Here is an 18959-nt window from a genome sequence, read left to right on the forward strand (position 1 = left end):
CAGCTGAGAGTCCAAGTGTGGCTGTTTCTGCTCCCAGGTCACCAGGTAGTCCCAAACATTTAATGAAAAAACAGAGCAAGTGAAACAGGGGTCTGGGGACAAGGTGAGATGAGGAAAGAAGTGGCAAGCAGGGCAGGCTAGGCTCCATTTATCAGGACTGGCTGAAAACCAAAGAAAAAAAAAAAGACAATTTGAAGTGCTTGCACCTTGATCCCCTCAGTGGAGCAGAGGAGGGGCAGAGTGAGTGGGTTCATTTTCACTTGCAATTAAATACTTCGATCTGATCCCATTTTACCCTCTCCTCTTGTGTGCTGCTTCATGGCTGTGGAGCCACAGACAGCAGGAAACTCCTCTTGCTTTGCCCCCTGAGAGGAGTGAGAATTTGACTTTCTAGGATCTGGGATGTAATGAAAACTGAGTGGTTTGACACAGGGATGAAACATTTCTAAGTCTCTAATGTAGTCATGCTCTTGGAGAAGAGTTTTCTGACCAGGAGTAGGCTGCCCAGGGAGGTGGTTGGAGTCCCCATCCCTGGATGCATTTAAAGGTGTTTTAGATGTGGAGCTTGGGGATATGGTTTAGGGGTGAACTTTGTAGAGTAGGGTCAGTGGTTGGACATGATGGTCCCAGAGGTCTTTTCCAACCTGAATGATTCTGTGATTCTATGGATTTCTAAGGCAGTGGCTCAAGGCTTAATGGAGCTCCCTCACTTTCAGCCCAGACATTGATTAAAGGCTTACCTACAAGGGAAAGCTTGTTCTTACTAAGAGCAGAAGCTACAACAGCTTCTCCTGCTCTGCTTCTGTGGCCCTTCCTTGGGGCACGCAAAGAAGGAGGTACAGCTCATTTCAGACAACTCCCCTGCATGGAGAACACCTCCCCAGGGGTTAAAAAGCATCTCCCTGTCCCTGGGATACCAGAATGCCTCCACAAAGGATGGCCCAAAGATGCAGCATTCCTGGTATGTGGTGCACACCTCACCCAAGAAACATTCCACTTCAGGAGAGGGGGCTGCAAGCTGCCTCTGATCCACCCCAGCAGAGTTGATGGAGACCCCAGGAGGGGTTGATGGAGACCCCAGGAGCTGTGCTGTCCCTTTCAAAAGGCCCTATTAACACACCAATGGTTAATCACAGGAATAAATCCCGTGGTGGCTTAGAGCCCAAGTGAGCAATAAAAGCACCGATCCCCAGGCCTCCCGACGGGAACTGGTCAGGAGCAGGACTGATGTTCTCACCAAGTCACTGGGAAGTGTACCACACCCTTGGCATATTCACATCCCAGGGATTTTTGTTCCTTCCCCCCTCCAAAAGGCCCTTCTCTAGGTAGAACCTCGACTATGCCAGCTGGGATGGCAAGGCAGGCATCCAGGCGAGATAGGTTGAGCTGAGCTGCTTTTTCTCAGCAGTGGCTTTCGGAGCCATGGAGGGTGGACAGAGGGGAGGGTGAGCCCCAGTCCTGGTCCCTAGATCTCTGTCAGGGACTTGGGTGTATCAAGAATTAAACAAGGAAGGGAAATCCTTGGACCTCAAGCCCTGCCAAGTGGAGGAGGGCATTTAGAGAGACAGCTTGGTGTACCTGGTGCAAGAAGGACTTGGTGGGCCACGTGGGTTTTCATTGGCTTTTATTTGGGTATGGAGAAGAGCAGGAAATCCAAATCTGCAGCAAGTCTGAGGGAGACAGGCAGGCTTCCTTCTGGTGAAACCACCCCAGCAAACTGAGCTATGGCCACATCTCATGCCCTGTGTTCCAGGGCACTTGGGGAAGGCTGTAACAATTGGATCAGTGTCACCCAAAGCAGCACCCTGCTCCCTCTCCTCCCAAAGTGCTCTCCCAGACCTGCCACATACTATCAGGCACTGACTTGGGCCATTCAGTTTCCAAAAAATCTTAGGGCAGAAATCAGCACAGCCAGCAAGGACAGGCACCTATGTGCAGGGTATGCAGCAGGTCATAGAATTGCTTTGGTTGGAAGAGACCTTTAAGGATGAGTAAAGTGATTTTGCCCCTCTATTCTGCTCTCATTAGACCCCTGGAGTCCTGCATCCAGTTCTGGTGCCCCCAACATAAGAAGGACATTGAACTGTTAGAGTAGGTCCAGAAGAGGGTCACAAAGCTGATCAGAGGGCTGGAGCACCTCCCCCATGGGGACAGGCTGAGGGAGTTGGGGATGTTCAGCCTGGAGGAGAAGGCTCTGGGGAGACCTTACAGCAGCCTTCTAGTATGTGAAAGGTGCTACAGGAAAGCTGGGGAGGGACTTTTTATAAGGGCTTGTAGTGATAGGGCAAGGGACAATGGCTTTGAGCTGGACGAAGGAAGATTTAGACTGGATATTAGGAGGAAATTCTTCATAGTGAGGGTGGTGGAACACTGGAACAGGTTGCCCAGAGAGGTTGTGGATGTCCCCTCCATGGTGCTGTTCAGGTTGGAACAGGCCTTGAGCAATGTGATTTAGTGGAAGGTGTCTCTGCACATGGAAGGCAGGTTGGAACCAGATGATCTTCAAGGTCCTTTCCAACCCAAATCATTCTATAAATCTATGAATCATTGAGTTCTACCTTCAACCACAGACCACCATGGCCATCAAACTCCACTCCAAAGTGCCCTGATGTTTCTTGAACACCTCCAGGGATGGTGACTCCACCACCACCCTGGGAAGCCTGTTCCAATGCCTGACCAATCTTACAGGAAGACATTTTTTTCCTGATGTCACAGAATCACAGAATGTTAGGGGCTGGAAGGGACCTTGAAAGCTCATCCAGTCCAACCCCCCTGCCAGAGCAGGAGCACCTAGGGCAGATCACACAGGAACACATCCAGACAGGTCTTGAATATCTCCAGAGAGGGAGACTCCACAACCCCCCTGGGCAGCCTGCTCCAGTGTTCTGTCACCCTCATAGTGAAATTTTTTTTCCTCATGTTTCCATGGAACTTCCTATGCCTCAACTTCCACCCATTGCCCCTTGTCCTGTCATTGGGCATCACCCAGCAGAGCCTGGCTCCATCCTCATGTCCCTGTGGCCAAGCCAGAGGAATGCAGGGGAGACATTTCCCCAACCCTTTGGAGACTTGGTTGTCTTCGTGCACCTCTCCCTTGCTCCAGACCTCATTGTCAGGAGGCTAGGTGGGAGCAAGAGGGCTGTGTGCAGAGTCCACCCTCGGAACGTGCAGCGTTACTGGTGGCCCTTTGCGACCAGCTCACCCACACCCACCTGAATTTCCAGGCATCTGCAGGGGCTAGCTCAGCTCCTTCAGATTCCTTTTAATCTGGCACAAAGCAGCAGCTTGCTGAAGCCTGCTGTAAAACACCCACAGAGGCTCCCATTATAGAGCATGAATCTAAGAAGATTAAATGACCCGGTCTGAGGAATCACATGCACGTATGGATGTACACACCGACACACAGTCTGGAGGTGGGAGTGGAGCTGAGGCCAAAGCTTCCCTGCAGAAATGCTGAACCTGCATTTGCTGGCACTTCAAGCACAGACATGGACACGAGGTGAGCAGCAACTACATGTTCAGTGCCAGAAGGTGCAGCACGGCGACTGCAAGAGGAGTTTGTAGCTTTGTGCCAGTTGATTAGCCTTGCTGGGAAAGCCACAGAATCAAGGAATTGGAAGGAACCTCCAGAGACCATCCAGTCCAACCCCCCTGCCAAAGCCAGATCACCTAGGGCAGGTTACACAGGAATGCATCCAGACAGGTCCTGAAAGTCTCCAGAGAAGGAGACTCCACAACCTCTCTGGGTAGCCTGCTCCAAGTGCTCCATCACCCTCACCATAACGAAGTTTCTCCTCATGCTGAGGTGAGACTTTCTGTGTTTCAGCTTGTACCTGTTGCCCCTTGTCCTATCACTGGGCAGCACTGAAAAGAGTCTGGCCCCTTCTTCTTGACACTCAACCTTTAGGTCTTTGTAAACATTGATCAAAACCCCTCTCAGCCTTCTATTCTCCAGTCTAAATAACCCCAGAGCTCTCAGCCTTTCCGCCTAAGATGGATGTTCCAGTCTCTTTCTCATCCTTGTAGCCCTCCCTTGGAGTCTTTCCAGTAGTTCCCTGTCCCTCTTGAACTGGGGAGCCCAGAACTGGAAAATGATATTCCAGATGAGGCGTCACCACGGCACAGCAGAGGGATAGGAGAACCTCCCTGGACCTGCTGGACACACTTTTCTTGAGGCACCCCAGGATGCCATTGGCCTTCCTGGCCAAAAGGGCACATCGCTGGCTCATGGTCAATTTGCTGTCTACCTGGACTCCAAGGCCATTTTCCATGGAGCTGCTTTCCAGCAGGTCAGCCCCATACCTGTACTGGTGTAGGGAGTTATTCTTGCCCAGGTGTAGGATTCTACACTTGTCCTTGTTGGATTTCATTCATTTTTTTTTTCTTTGCCCAACTCTCCAGTCTGTTCAAGTCTCACTGAATGGCAGCACAGCCACCCCTCCCAGTTTGGTATCATCAGCAAACTTGCTGAGGGAGCGCTCTGTCCCTTCATCCAGGTCCTTGATGAAGATGTCTAAGAAGTCTGAGCAGAAGCATGGAGCAAGAGGTGGCACAAACCCAGTCCCTGTGCTAAACTTTACCTGCCAGCGTTCAGCAAGGTTCTGCTCTCTGGGTGAGAAAGGAAGGGAATGCAGCCCCCAAAGCCACCAAGCACCTCGCAGCAGCCTTGGTGGGCCTGGCTTATCCCATGGCCAAGAGCAGTGCCCAGCAGGCACCTGCTCAGGATGGACCGCCTGGCCCTTTGGAGGCTGCATGAGCACCAGCAGGCAAGGCTTCAGCTGGGTTTGGGGTGCCCAGGCCTTTCTCCAGCCATTCAGTGTTGGAGGGGAAGGCAGGAGAGTGGCTTCACCTCCATCTTCACAGAGAGAGACTGACCATTGGAATGGGCTGCCCAGGGAGGTGTAGGGGTCAGCATCTCTGGAGGTCTTTAAGAAAAGACTGAATGAGGCACTTAGTGCCATGGTCTGGTTGATTAGTTAGGATTAGGTGATGGGCTGGGCTTGGTGATCTTGGAGGTCTCTTTCAACCTGATTGATTCTGTGATCCGCCCAGGCAGCAGATGGATTCACCTTCTCCTGCACCTCCCCATGACTGATTCACAGCCACTTTGCTAAATATAGCTCAGCCTCTTGAGGCTCCTCACTCCGCTTCCACTCCAGTTACAGCTGCTGGGCACAAAGGGGACTGGGAGGCCACTGCCCCCTCCCTGGGCCACAAGTGTGTGCGCCAGGTGTGTACCATGTGCGCGGCTGAGGGGCAGAGCCAGCCCCAGGCCTCCAGCGGCACCAGGCAAGGCTGACCGCCAGCCCCGGTCCGGGGGATGCTTGGGGGTGACACGGTCGGCCGTCAAGAAACGAATCCCCTCCGCGCACCGGGAGCGGCCGGTGTGAGCCGAACCGTGCTGTGCCGTGCCGTGCCGTGCCGTGCCGAGCCGAGCGCGAGGACACGCACCCCACCACCCCGCTCCCCCCGCAGGCGGCGCAGGACGAAGCCATTCATGAAAATGGTGACGTCAGGCGGGAGGGGGAAAGGAGGGGGAGGGGGGGCGAGGCCGGCACCCGGCACCGCCTCCCGGGGCCATTTAAGCGGCGCGGCGGCGGCCGCGGGTTTAGAGCGGGAGGAGGCGGCACTAAGAGCGGGAGGGGTAGGCAGCCTCGGGCAGCATCGCGACATCGTCCCGCAGCAGCATCCGCTGGTGCCGCTCCCCCCCAACCCTCCAGGGCGCGGGGTAGCCTCCGCCGCGACTTCATGTCTGTGCTGTGTCCCCTGCCCTGGTGAGTGGGCGCTGCCCCGGAGGGCCGGGGGTTGACGGAGGGGTTCGGTTGGGGAGGGTGAGCTGCGGATCGTGGCCCCTGGACTGCTGCCGTGGTGGGGCTGGAGCGGAGCTCCCGTGTTATCTATTGGGGTTTTAGACGCCCGGGTGTGTGCCCCGGGAGGGGAGCCTTGGGACGTGGTTGTTCGGAAAGCGAGGCAGCGGCGGTGCCCGGGATGGAGGAGCTGTGGGAATTGTTTTTTCCCGAACTGGAAGTGCCACCAAAGGTTGTAAAAGCATAGCGGGACCCGGTGCCCTGCGCTCCGCCACTGTGGCGATCCCGGAAGGTGGCAAACAAGCCGGCTGCAGCTGAAGCACAGCAGTCTACACAGAAAAGAAAGAAAGAAAAAAAATTCACGAGCAGTAGCTCCCCCCAGCCCACCGCCAGCTCTTGCATTTATTTACTCTTCTTTTATTTTTTTTTTTCATTTTCCCCCTTAGAGGGCAGAGCTGGGGGGACTTAAAAGTGAACTGGAGCTGCCGATGCCTCTGGAGGTGTTCCTGAGCTGTGTCCTCTTGGGGAGAAAGTCCGGGAGTTGCTCTTAGGGACAGGGATGCAGCGCTGCTTTAACGAGGTTTTTTTTTTTCCCACCCCTTTCCAGAGGGGGAGGGGGCAGGAAGGAAGGGACTAGAAATAGACGGCCGACAGCCTCTCCTGTTGGCTTCTCTTTCTCGGTGCTGCTCCAGCCTTGCCCAGCCCTCCTTGACCCCCTTGCATCTGTCCTTTGTTTCTAGCTCTGATTACCTGAGATCAGCTGAGATGACTGAAGTGATGATGAACACCCCAGCTATGGATGAGATTGGGCTAAGCCCCCGCAAGGACGTGCTGTCGTATCAGGTAAGTGCTCTTGCTGGCTGCTTAGGCTTAATGCCCGATGGAATTGCCTAGGCTGGACTTGGGAGCTCAGGCTGAGGTACCTTTCCATAAGCCTGACCTAATAGCAGGTCTTGCTGTAGTGAGAACTAGTCAACAGACTGGAATGCTTGCTTGGCAGGAGCTACCTGTCTAAAATATCCCTGGGTATCAGGCTGACTTAGCAGGGGGCTTGTTTGTGAAGGATTGAGCCCCTCACTCAGCATCCATGGAGGCTTAGTGGGAGACAGGAAGCTGGAAGAAGGGTTTGCACCACTCACCACATGAGAGGTCTCTGGATCTCTGTCATACAGCAGTCAAGTCCTCTACCTAGAGAAGGGAGCTATTTATACCTCTCTTCAATTCTTTCTGATCTATTTCTTGGTCCTTCCTGACCGAAGGGCCAGTTTGAGAGGGTTAACAGCCTTCTGTAAGGTAGAGTGAAGCAGAGACAGTTCAAACACACCTCGAAATGTCACTGGAGGTATCTGTCTGAAGGCATGGGATGCATTCATTCTGAAAGTTCTGGAAAATGTAATTGGTTGTTCATCTCCAGATCAATGACTGGAGCGACAAGGTGGTCTTAGAAACTAGCTTGAGCCTTAATCCTTTAGCCTCAATATCCCTTCACTTTTCTAGCTTACAGTTAATCAAAGGATGAGTTGTGCATCTTAGCCTGCTAGGTCCATGTTATTACTCTTCCAGGAGACTTGTTGATGAGATTTAACAAGGTGCTGAGCACATGCAGATGACTGGCATCTGGGCTGTGCATGGGCTCTCAGCAGCAGATCCCCATGCAGGGCTCTTCCTTTGCAGATGTTACACAACCTGCACTGAGGCAGTTGTTCTAAGTGTGCCTTCAGATGAGGTGTGCTGTTGTGTGCTTGTGTGTTTTCATCTGGGGAAAAAAAAGGAGCTACAAGGCAGTAAACGTGCACTGAAGCATGAAATCAGCTGAACTTCAGGCCAGATCCTAAAGCTGAGGAGAGGAAAAGGGGGATGGATGCGTTGCTGCTTTTTTGGGGTCAGAATTCTGCATCTGGTTGGTGCAAGATGTTTGGTTTACAGCCTGTGTGTGGAAATAGCTGTGCTGTGCTTCAGTGCCTGAGTTAGTGGAAAGCATGTGGCCTCTCTTTCCTCTCCTGTGGAGGTGGTGTACAGCAATAAGAGCAGTGGTTAAACCTGAAGCAATTCAACTAGCCTGCATGAGATGCCTTTTAAGGGTCACCATATGGAAAGCCTTAACCCAGTCAGGTCCAACACCTCTATTTGCCTATCCAAATTTTCCAGGGAGAAGCAGAATCTAGGTGCCTTGCCGGTTCTAACTGTTGCTTCAGGGAGGTTTATTCCCCAAGTGCTGATGACCTTGATAAGTCTTAGGCCAAGTAGGGAACAGGCCTGTTCAGTTTTGAGTGTATCATCTGAACCTGAAGGTGTGAGTCATAAACGCTGACGACTCATATCTATGCAGGGCTTCTGCATCCTGGATATCTTCTCTGTAGTCATCTAGTCATAGATGACTTTATTTTTTATTCAAATGCCTTGATGAAAGCCAAACTGGTGGCAGCAAGGGCTGAGATGTTGAAATGGAAGATCTTCATGAGGCACTAGTGGTGTGGGGGCTGTGTATGAGGTCTGCCTCTAAATCAGGTTAATGAAAAGAGGATTGTGGAGCAGGCTTCAGCCTTCCTCCTCTGGCTGCTGGGCAGAGAATGTCACAGTGTAGGTCAAGGTAAGCTGAAAGCATCCTTACAGGGTTGAAAACTGAAGTTTAGACCAGGAAGGACGCATTTGATGTGAATGACACTATAAACTCTTTGGTCTACCTCAGACTGGCACTTTGTGCTTCCTCTTGCTGATGGTGTGTGGGAAATTGCATGCTAGTTTGAGGGCTGGTGTGCAGTAACTTAGAAGCAGACAGGGCTAATGGAGCATGACTGCTCCTACACTGAGGCTCGTTGTTCTAAGCTTCAGCATCTTCCTCCACTCATCAGCAGAGCTGAGTAGCCATGATGTGAGTGTATCACCCCTTGGCTGGCTATGAGAGGCAAAAAGAAAAGGGGAGCCAGAACTGGGAGAGGCAAGCTCGTAGTTTCTCTTGTTCTGTACCCAAGTGGTACAACTTGGGATTTATTTTACTGCAGAGATGGCCTCAAACTGTTCCCTTCTGGCTGTGTAGAGCTGGGACTGCTTGCTAGTTGGTCCATGGGATGCTAGCTGTTAGCCTGAGGGCTTCACCTGCCTCTGTATGTGGACATGAAGCTGTCTGGACCAGAGGAGATGGTACAGCAGCATTGCTGGAACTGTACAGCACATGGGTATTTGCTGCAGACAAATGTCCTACCAACAGTACTGCTTCAAAATATTTTTGTCTTTGCTCAGTTTACTTCCAAGGAAGCAAATAAACTCATGCCCTGAGTATAAACTTCAGCAGTCTGATTCCTCTGGGCCATGGAGTTCACTGATCTTCAGGGTTCCCATCTGCCTTGCTGGTTATGGAGGGAACTTGGTTTGTCAACTTTCTCCTGCTGCCTCTTCCACCCCCATGCCTCTGCTCATGCTCTGGGGGGTCTGTCTAGCCACCAGCTGAAGGTGTGAAGCTTGCTGGCCTTTGGTGGGCAGGCCATCACTGCTGCCCTTTAAAGGACTGATGAGAAAGCTCAGGCTGCTGGAGTTGTGTTGGTGGTGACGGAGCTGCCCGTGTCGGCTGAGTGGTTTGTGCAGTTTCCCTGGGAAATGTGCTTCCTCAGCACAGAGCTGCTGCCCTTTCTCAGTTCAGCACTAGCAAGCTCCTCTGCTCATTTCAAAACCTTTCTATGCAAAGCAGCTTTGTCCTCCTGTGTTTACGACATGAAGCTGCTCTGAGCCTCCTGAAGATGGCTCAGCTGACAGATTTTTTTTTTTAAATTTTTTTCCCAAAAGGCCTGAGCAGAAGTGGAGGGTGAAATTCAGGCATGAATCTCAAAACAGGGTGGCATAGACAAAACAGAAGATGCAGCTGAAGGGATGATGTCATGCTGGGTCTTGTGCCTGCAGTGAAGAGCTATTTCTGGATCTTTAATAGATGTCCCATAATTCCCATGGGACTTACTAAACAAAAAACTCATTTATATGCAGCTGATGGCTCAAGATACCCCTGCTACAAACAGATGTGCCTTTGGAGGGCTTCTTGTGCTTCCTGCCTGCCAGTCTTCAGGGAGCCAGTCCCTTTTCCCCTGCCACTCAGAGCTAATGTACTGCTTTGTATCAGTGTGAGTGTACATGCTTGCTGCTTTCCAGCCCCTACATGTACCTGTTCTCATCAGCACTCAGCCACCTTGTCCTCTGATGCCATCTTGCAGCAGCATGAAAGGGGCTACTGAAACCAAGGCTGAATTCATCATTTCATGGAGCTTTTGTCAAAGCTGGACCTGAATCCTGCCTTGCTTCTTGGAAGTGGACTGGGGGCCTGAGTGCAACTGAAAACGCTTTGATGCCCCAAGTGCTTATTCTGAGCAAACAGTGTCCTGAGTTGAGCCTGCTCCCTGGCTGCAGACCAGCTCTCTGGCCAGCTTGCTGTGACCCTGGAGGACTTTGGGCTACCTTTTAGGACATATGGCTTGTGTGGAGGCTGAGCTTGCCTCATGCCATCAGCTGGAGTTTGGTTGTCATGGGGAGCTTGAGCTCTTTAAGTCATGATCACATCATGCTGGGATCTGTCTAGGTTAATCACAGCCACATCTAGCTGTGAATCATGTCAGGCTGACTGAGCCTGGGTAAACAGGCTTAATGCTCCCTCCAGTGACTGTCACAATCACAGAATGGCTTGAGTTTGAAAGCACCTTGAAGACCATCTAGTTCCAACCCCCTGCTGTAGGCAGAGACACCTCCCACTAGACCAGGTTGTCAAAGCCTGCTCTTAAACACTTCCAGGGACGGGGTGTCCACAACTTCTCTGGGCAATCTATTCCAGTGTTTCACCATCCTCACAGTCAAGAACTTCTTCCTAATGATTCACAGAATACATCTGGTTGGAAGAGACCTCCAACATCATCCAGTCCAACCCTTGACACAGCACTGAAGGGTCAATGCTAAACCATGTCCCTAATGTCCAGCCTAAATCTACCCTGTTCTAGTTTAAGTCCACTCTCCCTTGTCCTACCACCACACACAGTAGCCTAGGTTGTTTGTCTTGTTGGGATGTGTTTTGTTGAGTGCAATACCTTCACCAGCACCTTCTGAACCACCAAGGAGCTGTGGTGCTCTGTGCTGAGTGGTTTGAGCTGCGTTTGCTGTGTTCCCCCAACTAAACTGCAGGACCAATAAGTTATTGACCTGGGGCTGATGGCAAAGGATGGAAACTGAGCTTCCTCTTGTTGGCTTGTGAGGTGCTTCATGTCCATACAGCCTTCGTTTGTGCAAGGGAAGTCCTGTGTCAGACCTGGTGCTTGCTTGCTGCAGATCTTGAGACTGCAAAATGGTGGGAAGCAAGTTTAGGGTAAGTTGTTCACATAGCACATCTGCTGTAGGGTTAGTGGACAAGAGGAGTGTGCTGAGCTAAAGTGTGTTCCAGGGCCTGGGACCTCAAACGAAGGCATAAGCAGGATATGGGATAAACAGAGCCCAAACTAATTGTGCTTGCAGCTATGCTGTGCAAAAAGTGGCTTCCACTGAACCCAACCCAAGGTAGCAGCTAACTGGAACATCTCTCTGTGTGTTTTTCCTCCCTACCTGATGCCTTCTTATTCTGAATGGAAAACTGTTCACAGGCTCACAGGATGGTAGGGACCTTCACAGATCTTCAAGTCCAACCCCCCTGCCAGAGCAGGACCAGAGAATCCAGCACAGGTCACACAGGAACACATCCAAATGGGGCTGGAAAGTCTCCAGAGAAGGAGACTCCACAACCTCTCTGGGCAGCCTGTTCCAGTGCTCTGTGAGCCTCACAGTGAAGAAGTTCCTCCTCATGTTGAGGTGGAACCTCCTGTGCTGTAGTTTCTATCCACTGCCCCTTGTCCTATCCCAGGGTGCAAGTGAGCAGAGCCTGTCCCCTCCCTCTTGACCCCCAGCCCTCAGATATTTATAAACATTTCTTAAATCCCCTCTCAGTCTTCTCTTCTCCAGACTAACCAGCCCCAGGGCTCTCAGCCTCTCAATGTTATGATGTATGAAGTTCCCCTGCCACCATCCCCCAAGACAGGGCAATCTGTCTGTGCTTGGAGAGTTGTCATAGTTCAGAAACCTGAGTCACAGGCTGCTGTGTGCCATGCTAGCTAGAGCTGGGTTCCAAGTCATGCCTGCTGTGTGAGCAAATGTGTGTTAGCAGCTTAGAGCTGGTAAACTCCAGAGAGGCCACCAAGAGAGGATTGAAGTATTCCTAAACAGAGCTTTGCAATGGCACTAAAGTTTTATTTAAAGACTTTAAATGCTGGTTTGGGGGTTGGAATATTGGCTTGGTCCCACTAGTGTGGAAGGAGAAGTGATCCATGTACATCAAGGGGTGGACCTTGCACCTGAAGTGGTATTCCTCTCAGAGCAGACTTTCCAGCCATGTCTGGTATTACCACAGTGAAGCAAAACTTTCCACCAAACCACTAACTTAATTTGGAAAGCTCTCATTGCCTTGGTCTCTCTGTCATACAACTGAAATAGTTTTCAGCCCCATGAGAGAGGAGAGAGGCATTTTAACTATGGGTGTTGGTATGGAGTACAGATGTGGAAGTTGTTTTGAATTTGCAAGTGTCACTTGGATTGTGGTACTGCTGAGCTAATCCTCCTACTGGTCTGACATTTCTCTTGCTTTTGGTGTTACTCTCTGAATGCTGAGAGGGCTATAAGCCTTCCCCAGGGCAATGAAAACTTTCCATTCTTGTTGCCAAGACTTCATCCAAGGATGGCAGAGCAGAGCAGAGCATAGCATCTGAAACAGAGGCAAAACATCATCTTTCTGAAACCATTTCAAGCTTTTTGTTTCAAGTTCTGCTTTTCACTACCCCTTCCAGCTGCAAGGCAAGAGTTTGGTTGGTTTGTGTGTGACCTGGATCAGTCCTTGAGGAGAGCAGCTCTCAAAATATAATCTGGAGAGGCCTGTGTAAACCAGTCTTGCTGTGAGTGAGAAGCTGTGTTGAGTAGTGTAAGGAGTGACAGACATGTTCTCTGTGGGGTCTCAGGGTGTTGGATGTCTCTATGGGCCAGGAGCTGGGGCTCTGTGGAACCAGTTGCAGCCCCTTATGCTGTATCATGAGGGGGAGGAAATTGCCTTTGCAGGGCTACTAAGTTTGCCTTTAGGTAGCTTTCAAAACCTGTTGGTGGCTGTCACTTGTCCCCCATCAAATGACCAGGTCAGCCAGAAGTAGGCATCTGTTTCAGCTGTGTGTAAGGTGGGTCCCTCTGATAAACAGGGGGGAGAAGCCAGCTCCTTGCTGCTGGGCTCTTTGGGTGGTGGGCAAGTGCAGAGTCTTCTTTTCCCATGCCTGAGCTGGGTGATGTGAGCAGAAGGGCTTGCAAGCAGATTTCTGCCAGGCAAGCTGTCCTGACTGCTGTGCAAAGGGGTCTGGGCTGAGGAGCTGCATTTCTAATGGGAACCTTGCTGCAAATTTTTTTTTTAGAGTCTGGGGATTTGTTGTTTTTTTTTTTTTTTTTTTTTCTTCCCATTGTCTAAATCTGGAGTGGGACCAGATTTAGACAATATATGGGTCCAGCAAATGCAGTGTGGGACAGCAGCAAGTTGGTGTTTGCTTATCTTTCCCTTGAAGAGTCTAGCAGTGGAGCTGATTTGGGAGTGAGTGAGGAGGCCACTTGGGGTTAACTTTTCTACCTGGCTTCCCCAGATGTGCAAACAGCCTTAATCTGAAACTCTTTGTTTTTTTCTTTCTTTTTTTTTTTTTTTCCTTGGGTGTCTGTGCTCTGTGCCTGCTGTGTCACCCTGCTTGTCACATGTGAAGGAAATCTGCCTTTGTGTATTTTTTCCATCGACTGTCCACACCCCTTGAAAGTGCAGTTGCAACATCTTGCTTCATGCTGCCTCAACGATTAAAAAGCATGACTTAGTGGAAAAAAGCCTGACCTTCTTGGGTTTGGCCTGTCCTGCAGCTGTTTGGAGATAAGATTATGCTAGGGTGGTTTTTCTTTTTTATTATTATTATTAAAAAAAGCTGCACACCACATTTCAGGGATATTTGTTTGTAAGGAAATGACTACTACTTAGTTTCTGGGGGGGCGGAAAGAAAAAGAAAGCTTGGCAGGCTATTTTCAAAGAAATGGCTCCAATTTGACCTAATGTGCTTCAAATGATAGCAGCCAAAGGTTAGTTTAATTATTATACTTCTATTTTTCTTGCACAGGAGGCTATTTTCATGACATTATCAGCTTATGTAACCTCCTGAACTACACTTCTTTTTTTTTTTTCTTTTTTCTTTTTTTTCCATTGCAACCTTCTAAACCATGTAAGGGGGTATTTTTTTTCCTATCCTGGGTTTAGATAACGAGTTGATGCTTAAGAGGCACCAACTCTACTTCCAGTAATGCACCACGTGTCTGAAACTGCCATTGTTAGGCCAAGCAGAAGCCACAGCAGCAGTGGCTGGGAGTGACTAATAGCAAATAGCTCATACTGCACCATCTGCCTTCGTGGATGTGCTCAAAGACCTTGCTCCTCTGCATTTGAAAAGCCTCTGGATGGTGAGCACTGCTGTGGGAGCTGGGCTCCAGCTCCACTGTCCCCAGGACCAGATGGAGGAGTGCAAACAGCCCCTGTGTTGTTTCACAGTATCACAGTACATTAGAGGTTGGAAGGGACCTTCAGAGATCATCAAGTCCAGTTCCCCAGCCAAAGCATCACCTAGGGTAGTCCACACAGGGATGCATCCAGATGGGCCTTGAAAGTCTCCAGAGAAGGAGGCTCCACAACCTCTCTGGGCAGCCTGTTCCAGGGCTCTGTCACCCTCACTGCAAAGAAGTTTCTTCTCACGTTGAGCTGAAATCTTTTATGTTCAAGTTTGTATCCATTGTTCCTTGTCTTATCACTGTGTACCACCAAAAGAGCTTGGCCCCTTCCACTTGACACCTACCCCTCAGGTATTGATAGCCTTCAGTTACTTTGCCTGGCTTAGCATCAAGTTGCAACCTGATGGCTTTCTCAGGTTGGCAGCCTGGCTGCCACAGAGCTCTGGATGTGAGGGAGAAATCTCTTCAAATCACAGAATGCATTTAAAGTTCATCTAGTCTGTGCTGCTAAAGTTCATCTAGTCCCTGTGCTGAGCAGGGACCTCTGCAGCTAAATCAGGTTGCTCAAAGCCTAGTCCAGCCTGGGATGTTTCCAGGGATGGGTGTTTCTACCACCTCCCTGGGCAACCTGCTCACAGTGCTTCATCATGACCATTGTGAAATGTTTCTTCCTTATACCTGGCTTAACCTCTCTTCTACTTTAAAACCACCACTCCTTTTCCTATCACAACAGGCCCTGCTGAAAAGACTGTCCTCATCTTTCTTAGAAGCCCCATTAGAAGGGGTTAAGGCTGTGGTTAAGAGCTACTAGGCTGAAGAACAAGTTGGAAACATGTTCCACTTTGGCATTTGGGCCAGGGCTTCCCAAGGTAGTGGGTACCTGCACTATTGGCACGAGGAAAGCAATGCTTTTGAGCAACCTGGTCTAGTGGGAGGTGTTCCTGTTCATGGCAGGGCATTTGGAACAAGATGATCTTTAAATGTCCCTTCCAACTCAAGCCATTTTATGGTTAATGCTCAGGGCTCCTGGGTGGGGAACCTGCTTTTGTAACTGGAACCACAAGTATCCAAGCAGATCAGATTTTGCTCTCAAACTGAGGCTCCCATGAGCAGTGTGCCTCTCTGAGGATGGCAGTGCTGTTCCCTGCAAGGATGCTGTCAGGGCTCACTTGAATGCAGCTGGTGCTTCAGAAGCAGTGCCTGCCTCCTCACCCCTTCCCCAGCCTTGAGGGGAAAATGCATCTTGTTGTTATCTGTCTTCTTTGGGGTGTTTAAATGCAACTGCACTGCGAGATGGGACACTGATAAAAGTGTTTGAAAGGAACTAGTGGTAACTGGTTAAGCTTCTGGTTACCAACCAGAGGACCTGTTGTGGCAACTGATTCTTGTCACCCAGCAGCTCTTGTCTGCATGAGCTGGGGTTTGATGCTGTTCCCCTAGTAGGGTATCCCTACAGGTGACAGCAACCTGTCCTCTTCACATGGCAGTTGAGTCAGGCAGAGCTCCTGCTCACATTGCACTGGCAGCTTCTCCTGCAGCCATGCCTTTGCCTCAGCTGCCAGCAGGATCCAAGTGTGCATCCCGGTGGCACTGGCCTTGGGCCTCCTGTAGTGTGTGAGCTTGTGCATCCCCAAGGCAAGCTAGGAGTGGGAGGGAAGGGGTAAGGAGCTGTTCTGTACACCTTTAGGGGACTGGAGATAAGGAGGAGTCCTCCTGTTCCTTGTGTGAGGAATATGGTGCATAATTGATGGCTATGCCATAGGCTTCTCCAGCCCAAAGAAACAGAGTTCAGACTCCAACCCTTCCATCAAATGAGTGTCCTCCTGCAGAGTTTTGCTGTAGATGTATGGTAGCTGTAGCATGCAGAACACTGCCAAAATTCTCTCTCAAGTGCAGCTGAACTTATCCTTCACTCTGGTGCTGTGGCCCTAGAGTGATACCAGACACAGAGCCTTGCTTCAAGGATCTGGAGCTCTCTAGCACTGGGTTACCATGTGCCTCCTCTCCTTTCTAGCAGCAGAGCCTGGAGCACAAGCCTGTTCTTGACCAGTGGCAGGAAATGAGATCTCAGATTCTCTGCTTGAGGTGCTCATGAGTTTGCACACTGAGCTCAATGCAAAGAGGGGTGGTGGTAGGGGGGGTGAGGTGTTTGGATGAACATCCAGAAGGGCAGGTGCCTGTTCGCTGAGTGACGTCCAAGCAAGCATGTGCTTTGGAAGCCTCTTGGGCAGAGTGCTTAGTTCCAGTACCTAGACATTAGAGAAGCTTATTTTTAAGGTTGAGAGTCTTCCCATCACTCAGCAGTCTGCTCTTGTGTCCAGACTAGTCTGCCTTAAAGACCCAAGTGCTTTGAGGGGGGTGTTTTGGCCAAGACTGCTTCAAGTGAGCTTTACTGCATTGCGATCACTCGCTACAACTACCTGAAAGGACCTTGTGGAGAGGCTGGTGCTGGTCTCTTCTCCCAGGTAATTAGGGATAGAACAAGAGGGAATGGCCTCAAGCTATGACTGGGTAGGTTTAGACTGGACATAAAGAAAAAAGTTTTCCCAGCAAGAGTGGTCAGACATTGGAATGTGCTGTCCAGGGAGGTGGTGGAGTCCCCAAGCCTGGATGTGTTTAAAGGTGGTTTGGATGTGGTGCTTGGGGATCTGGTTTAGGGGTGAACCTTGCAGAGTAGGAGTTATTGGTTGGACTTGGTGATGCTGAGGGTCTTTTCCAACCTGAATGTTTCTGTGATTCTGTCAAGACAGCTCTTTTGACAGGCTGTTTCTTGGCTCTTTCAGATCTTCCCTGATCCCTCAGACTTCGACCGTTACTGTAAGCTGAAGGACCGCCTGCCCTCCATCGTGGTGGAGCCGACGGAGGGCGATGTGGAGAGCGGTGAGCTGAGATGGCCACCCGAAGAGTTCCTCGTGCAAGAGGAGGAGGAGGAGGAAGAGGAGGAAGAAAACTGTGAAGATGCAAAGAAGGACAACAAGGAGCAATAAATGGCATCTGAGGGAAAGGCAAGGGACTGCACCCTTCTGAAGGAAGAGCCACACTTCTTTTGAGAGTCTTTTTAAACAAACAAACAAAAAGACACGAGTTCAGTTTTGCACCTGCGAGATCTTAGTTTTTTTGTATTCTCTGTATTGAGGACTGAAGCCCTCCGGTGTCACCAGACCTCCTGAGGAAGGAAGTAACGCAGAGAAATGTTTGCTGTTCTCAAGATCATTATCTGTGTTTCTCTGAGGTGGAGGCAGCAGTGAAATTCCAAACACATGGCAGAGGGTGACCACAGGAGGACTTGCTGGAAGGGGAAGCTCGGGGAGGGGAAGGAAAGTTGGAGGCGGCAAGCGGGAGCTGCCTTCGGCTGCAAGCATGAGAACAGGGCTGTAATGTCTCAGATTTGCCTTTCTTACAGCTTCCATTTTGTGTGCTGGGAGGTGGAAAGGTGTCCATAGCAAAGCATGGCTGAATGCTCTACCAACCAGGGTCCTGTAGCACCTCCTAGTGTGACGTGAGTGTCCGTAGGAGCTAGTTGGGTTTCTTGCTCTCGCTGTTGAGCCTTGTTTGCCAGCCACTTTTCCCAGAGCTGTTTCCTTCCCTTCTGTTTGCCTTTAGACCCTTCAGTGCTGAACAGCTGTATTTGCAGGATAATGTTAGGCTGCTGCTTGTCATCTCTGCTGTCAGGCCCTAGTTTATCTTGCAGGTGGCTAGCATGAGGTAATGTCCATCAGATGTCAAGGCGCTTCTGTCTGCAGCAAGAGCTCATGTGGGTTTGAACACCTTTGGATTATTTCTCTCCTATTTGCCAGGCTTGCTGAGGTTGGTCTTGTCTTATACAGCACCTAAACCCAGGGGGTGGAGGTTCCACCTCTTACCTTGGTGTACTCGAGGTGTTAGGTTTTGTGTCTTCAACTCGCTGGTCAATGGAGCTTTAGAGGGCTGGGGTGGGGGAACTCCTCCAGCTTGGCACTGTGCATGAGAGGTTGGTAGGGGTTGTGCGTGGTGGGGAGTGCTGCCAGCCCTGGAGGCAATTTGAAGATGAAATGTCAGATCTAGTGTGGATCACCAGTGGCAAAGGGGTGTTTGCAGGAGGGAGAGAATGAGCCAGGTGTCCTGAGACAAGGTATGTTTTCTGCTTCGTAGCAAGGGTGAAACACTCATGGGTGTTTTAATGAGGTGCAGACTGGCTTGTGAAGCCTGTGGTTGTCTTCTTCACCATATCCTGCTTCAAGGAGAAGCCATCTGTCTCTGGGGAGGCCAGTCTGCTGCCAGACAGGCTATAACCCACTGCTTTCCTGGAGAGGGGTGATCTCGCAACTTTGGGGACCAGCTTGGGAGCCAGTCGATCTTGGGATAGGAAGAGAACAGTTACCATCTAAAACCAAATCTGGGATCATGGAAGAGAAAAAAGAAATGTCAAGGCCTTAACCAAACTTTCATAATAATCCCAATGCCACCCTCCCCCCCATTTGCTTACAACTGGTTCCATTTGTCAAGCCGACTCGGACATGTGTGTATTTGTATTTTTAATACCTCATGAGTAGCTCAACGCTGGTGGGGGGTTGGGAACTGCTTTTAACCTGTTGGCAAGGGTTGTTTCAG

The 18959-nt window shown here is 50.4% G+C and overlaps 1 protein-coding gene across 1 annotated transcript; it reads left to right on the plus strand.

Annotated features, from left to right (window-relative positions):
• Positions 1-5748: 5748 nt before the first annotated feature.
• Positions 5749-17374, plus strand: LBH (LBH regulator of WNT signaling pathway). Its single transcript, XM_054399145.1, has 3 exons — positions 5749-5774; positions 6548-6650; positions 17153-17374. The coding sequence occupies exons 1-3, from the start codon at positions 5749-5751 to the stop codon at positions 17354-17356; spliced, it is 333 nt and encodes a 110-aa protein (XP_054255120.1). The 3' UTR covers positions 17357-17374.
• The last annotated feature ends 1585 nt before the right edge of the window (positions 17375-18959 follow it).

Source organism: Indicator indicator, chromosome 2 (assembly GCF_027791375.1).
Source record: "Indicator indicator isolate 239-I01 chromosome 2, UM_Iind_1.1, whole genome shotgun sequence".
Classification (NCBI taxonomy): domain Eukaryota; kingdom Metazoa; phylum Chordata; class Aves; order Piciformes; family Indicatoridae; genus Indicator; species Indicator indicator.

Coding starts and splice junctions, on each gene's coding strand:
- LBH (XM_054399145.1), top strand. CDS start 5,749: ATGTCTGTGCTGTGTCCCCTGCCCTG. Junction 5,775..6,547: donor GTGCTGTGTCCCCTGCCCTG/GTGAGTGGGCGC, acceptor CTTTGTTTCTAG/CTCTGATTACCTGAGATCAG. Junction 6,651..17,152: donor AGGACGTGCTGTCGTATCAG/GTAAGTGCTCTT, acceptor TGGCTCTTTCAG/ATCTTCCCTGATCCCTCAGA.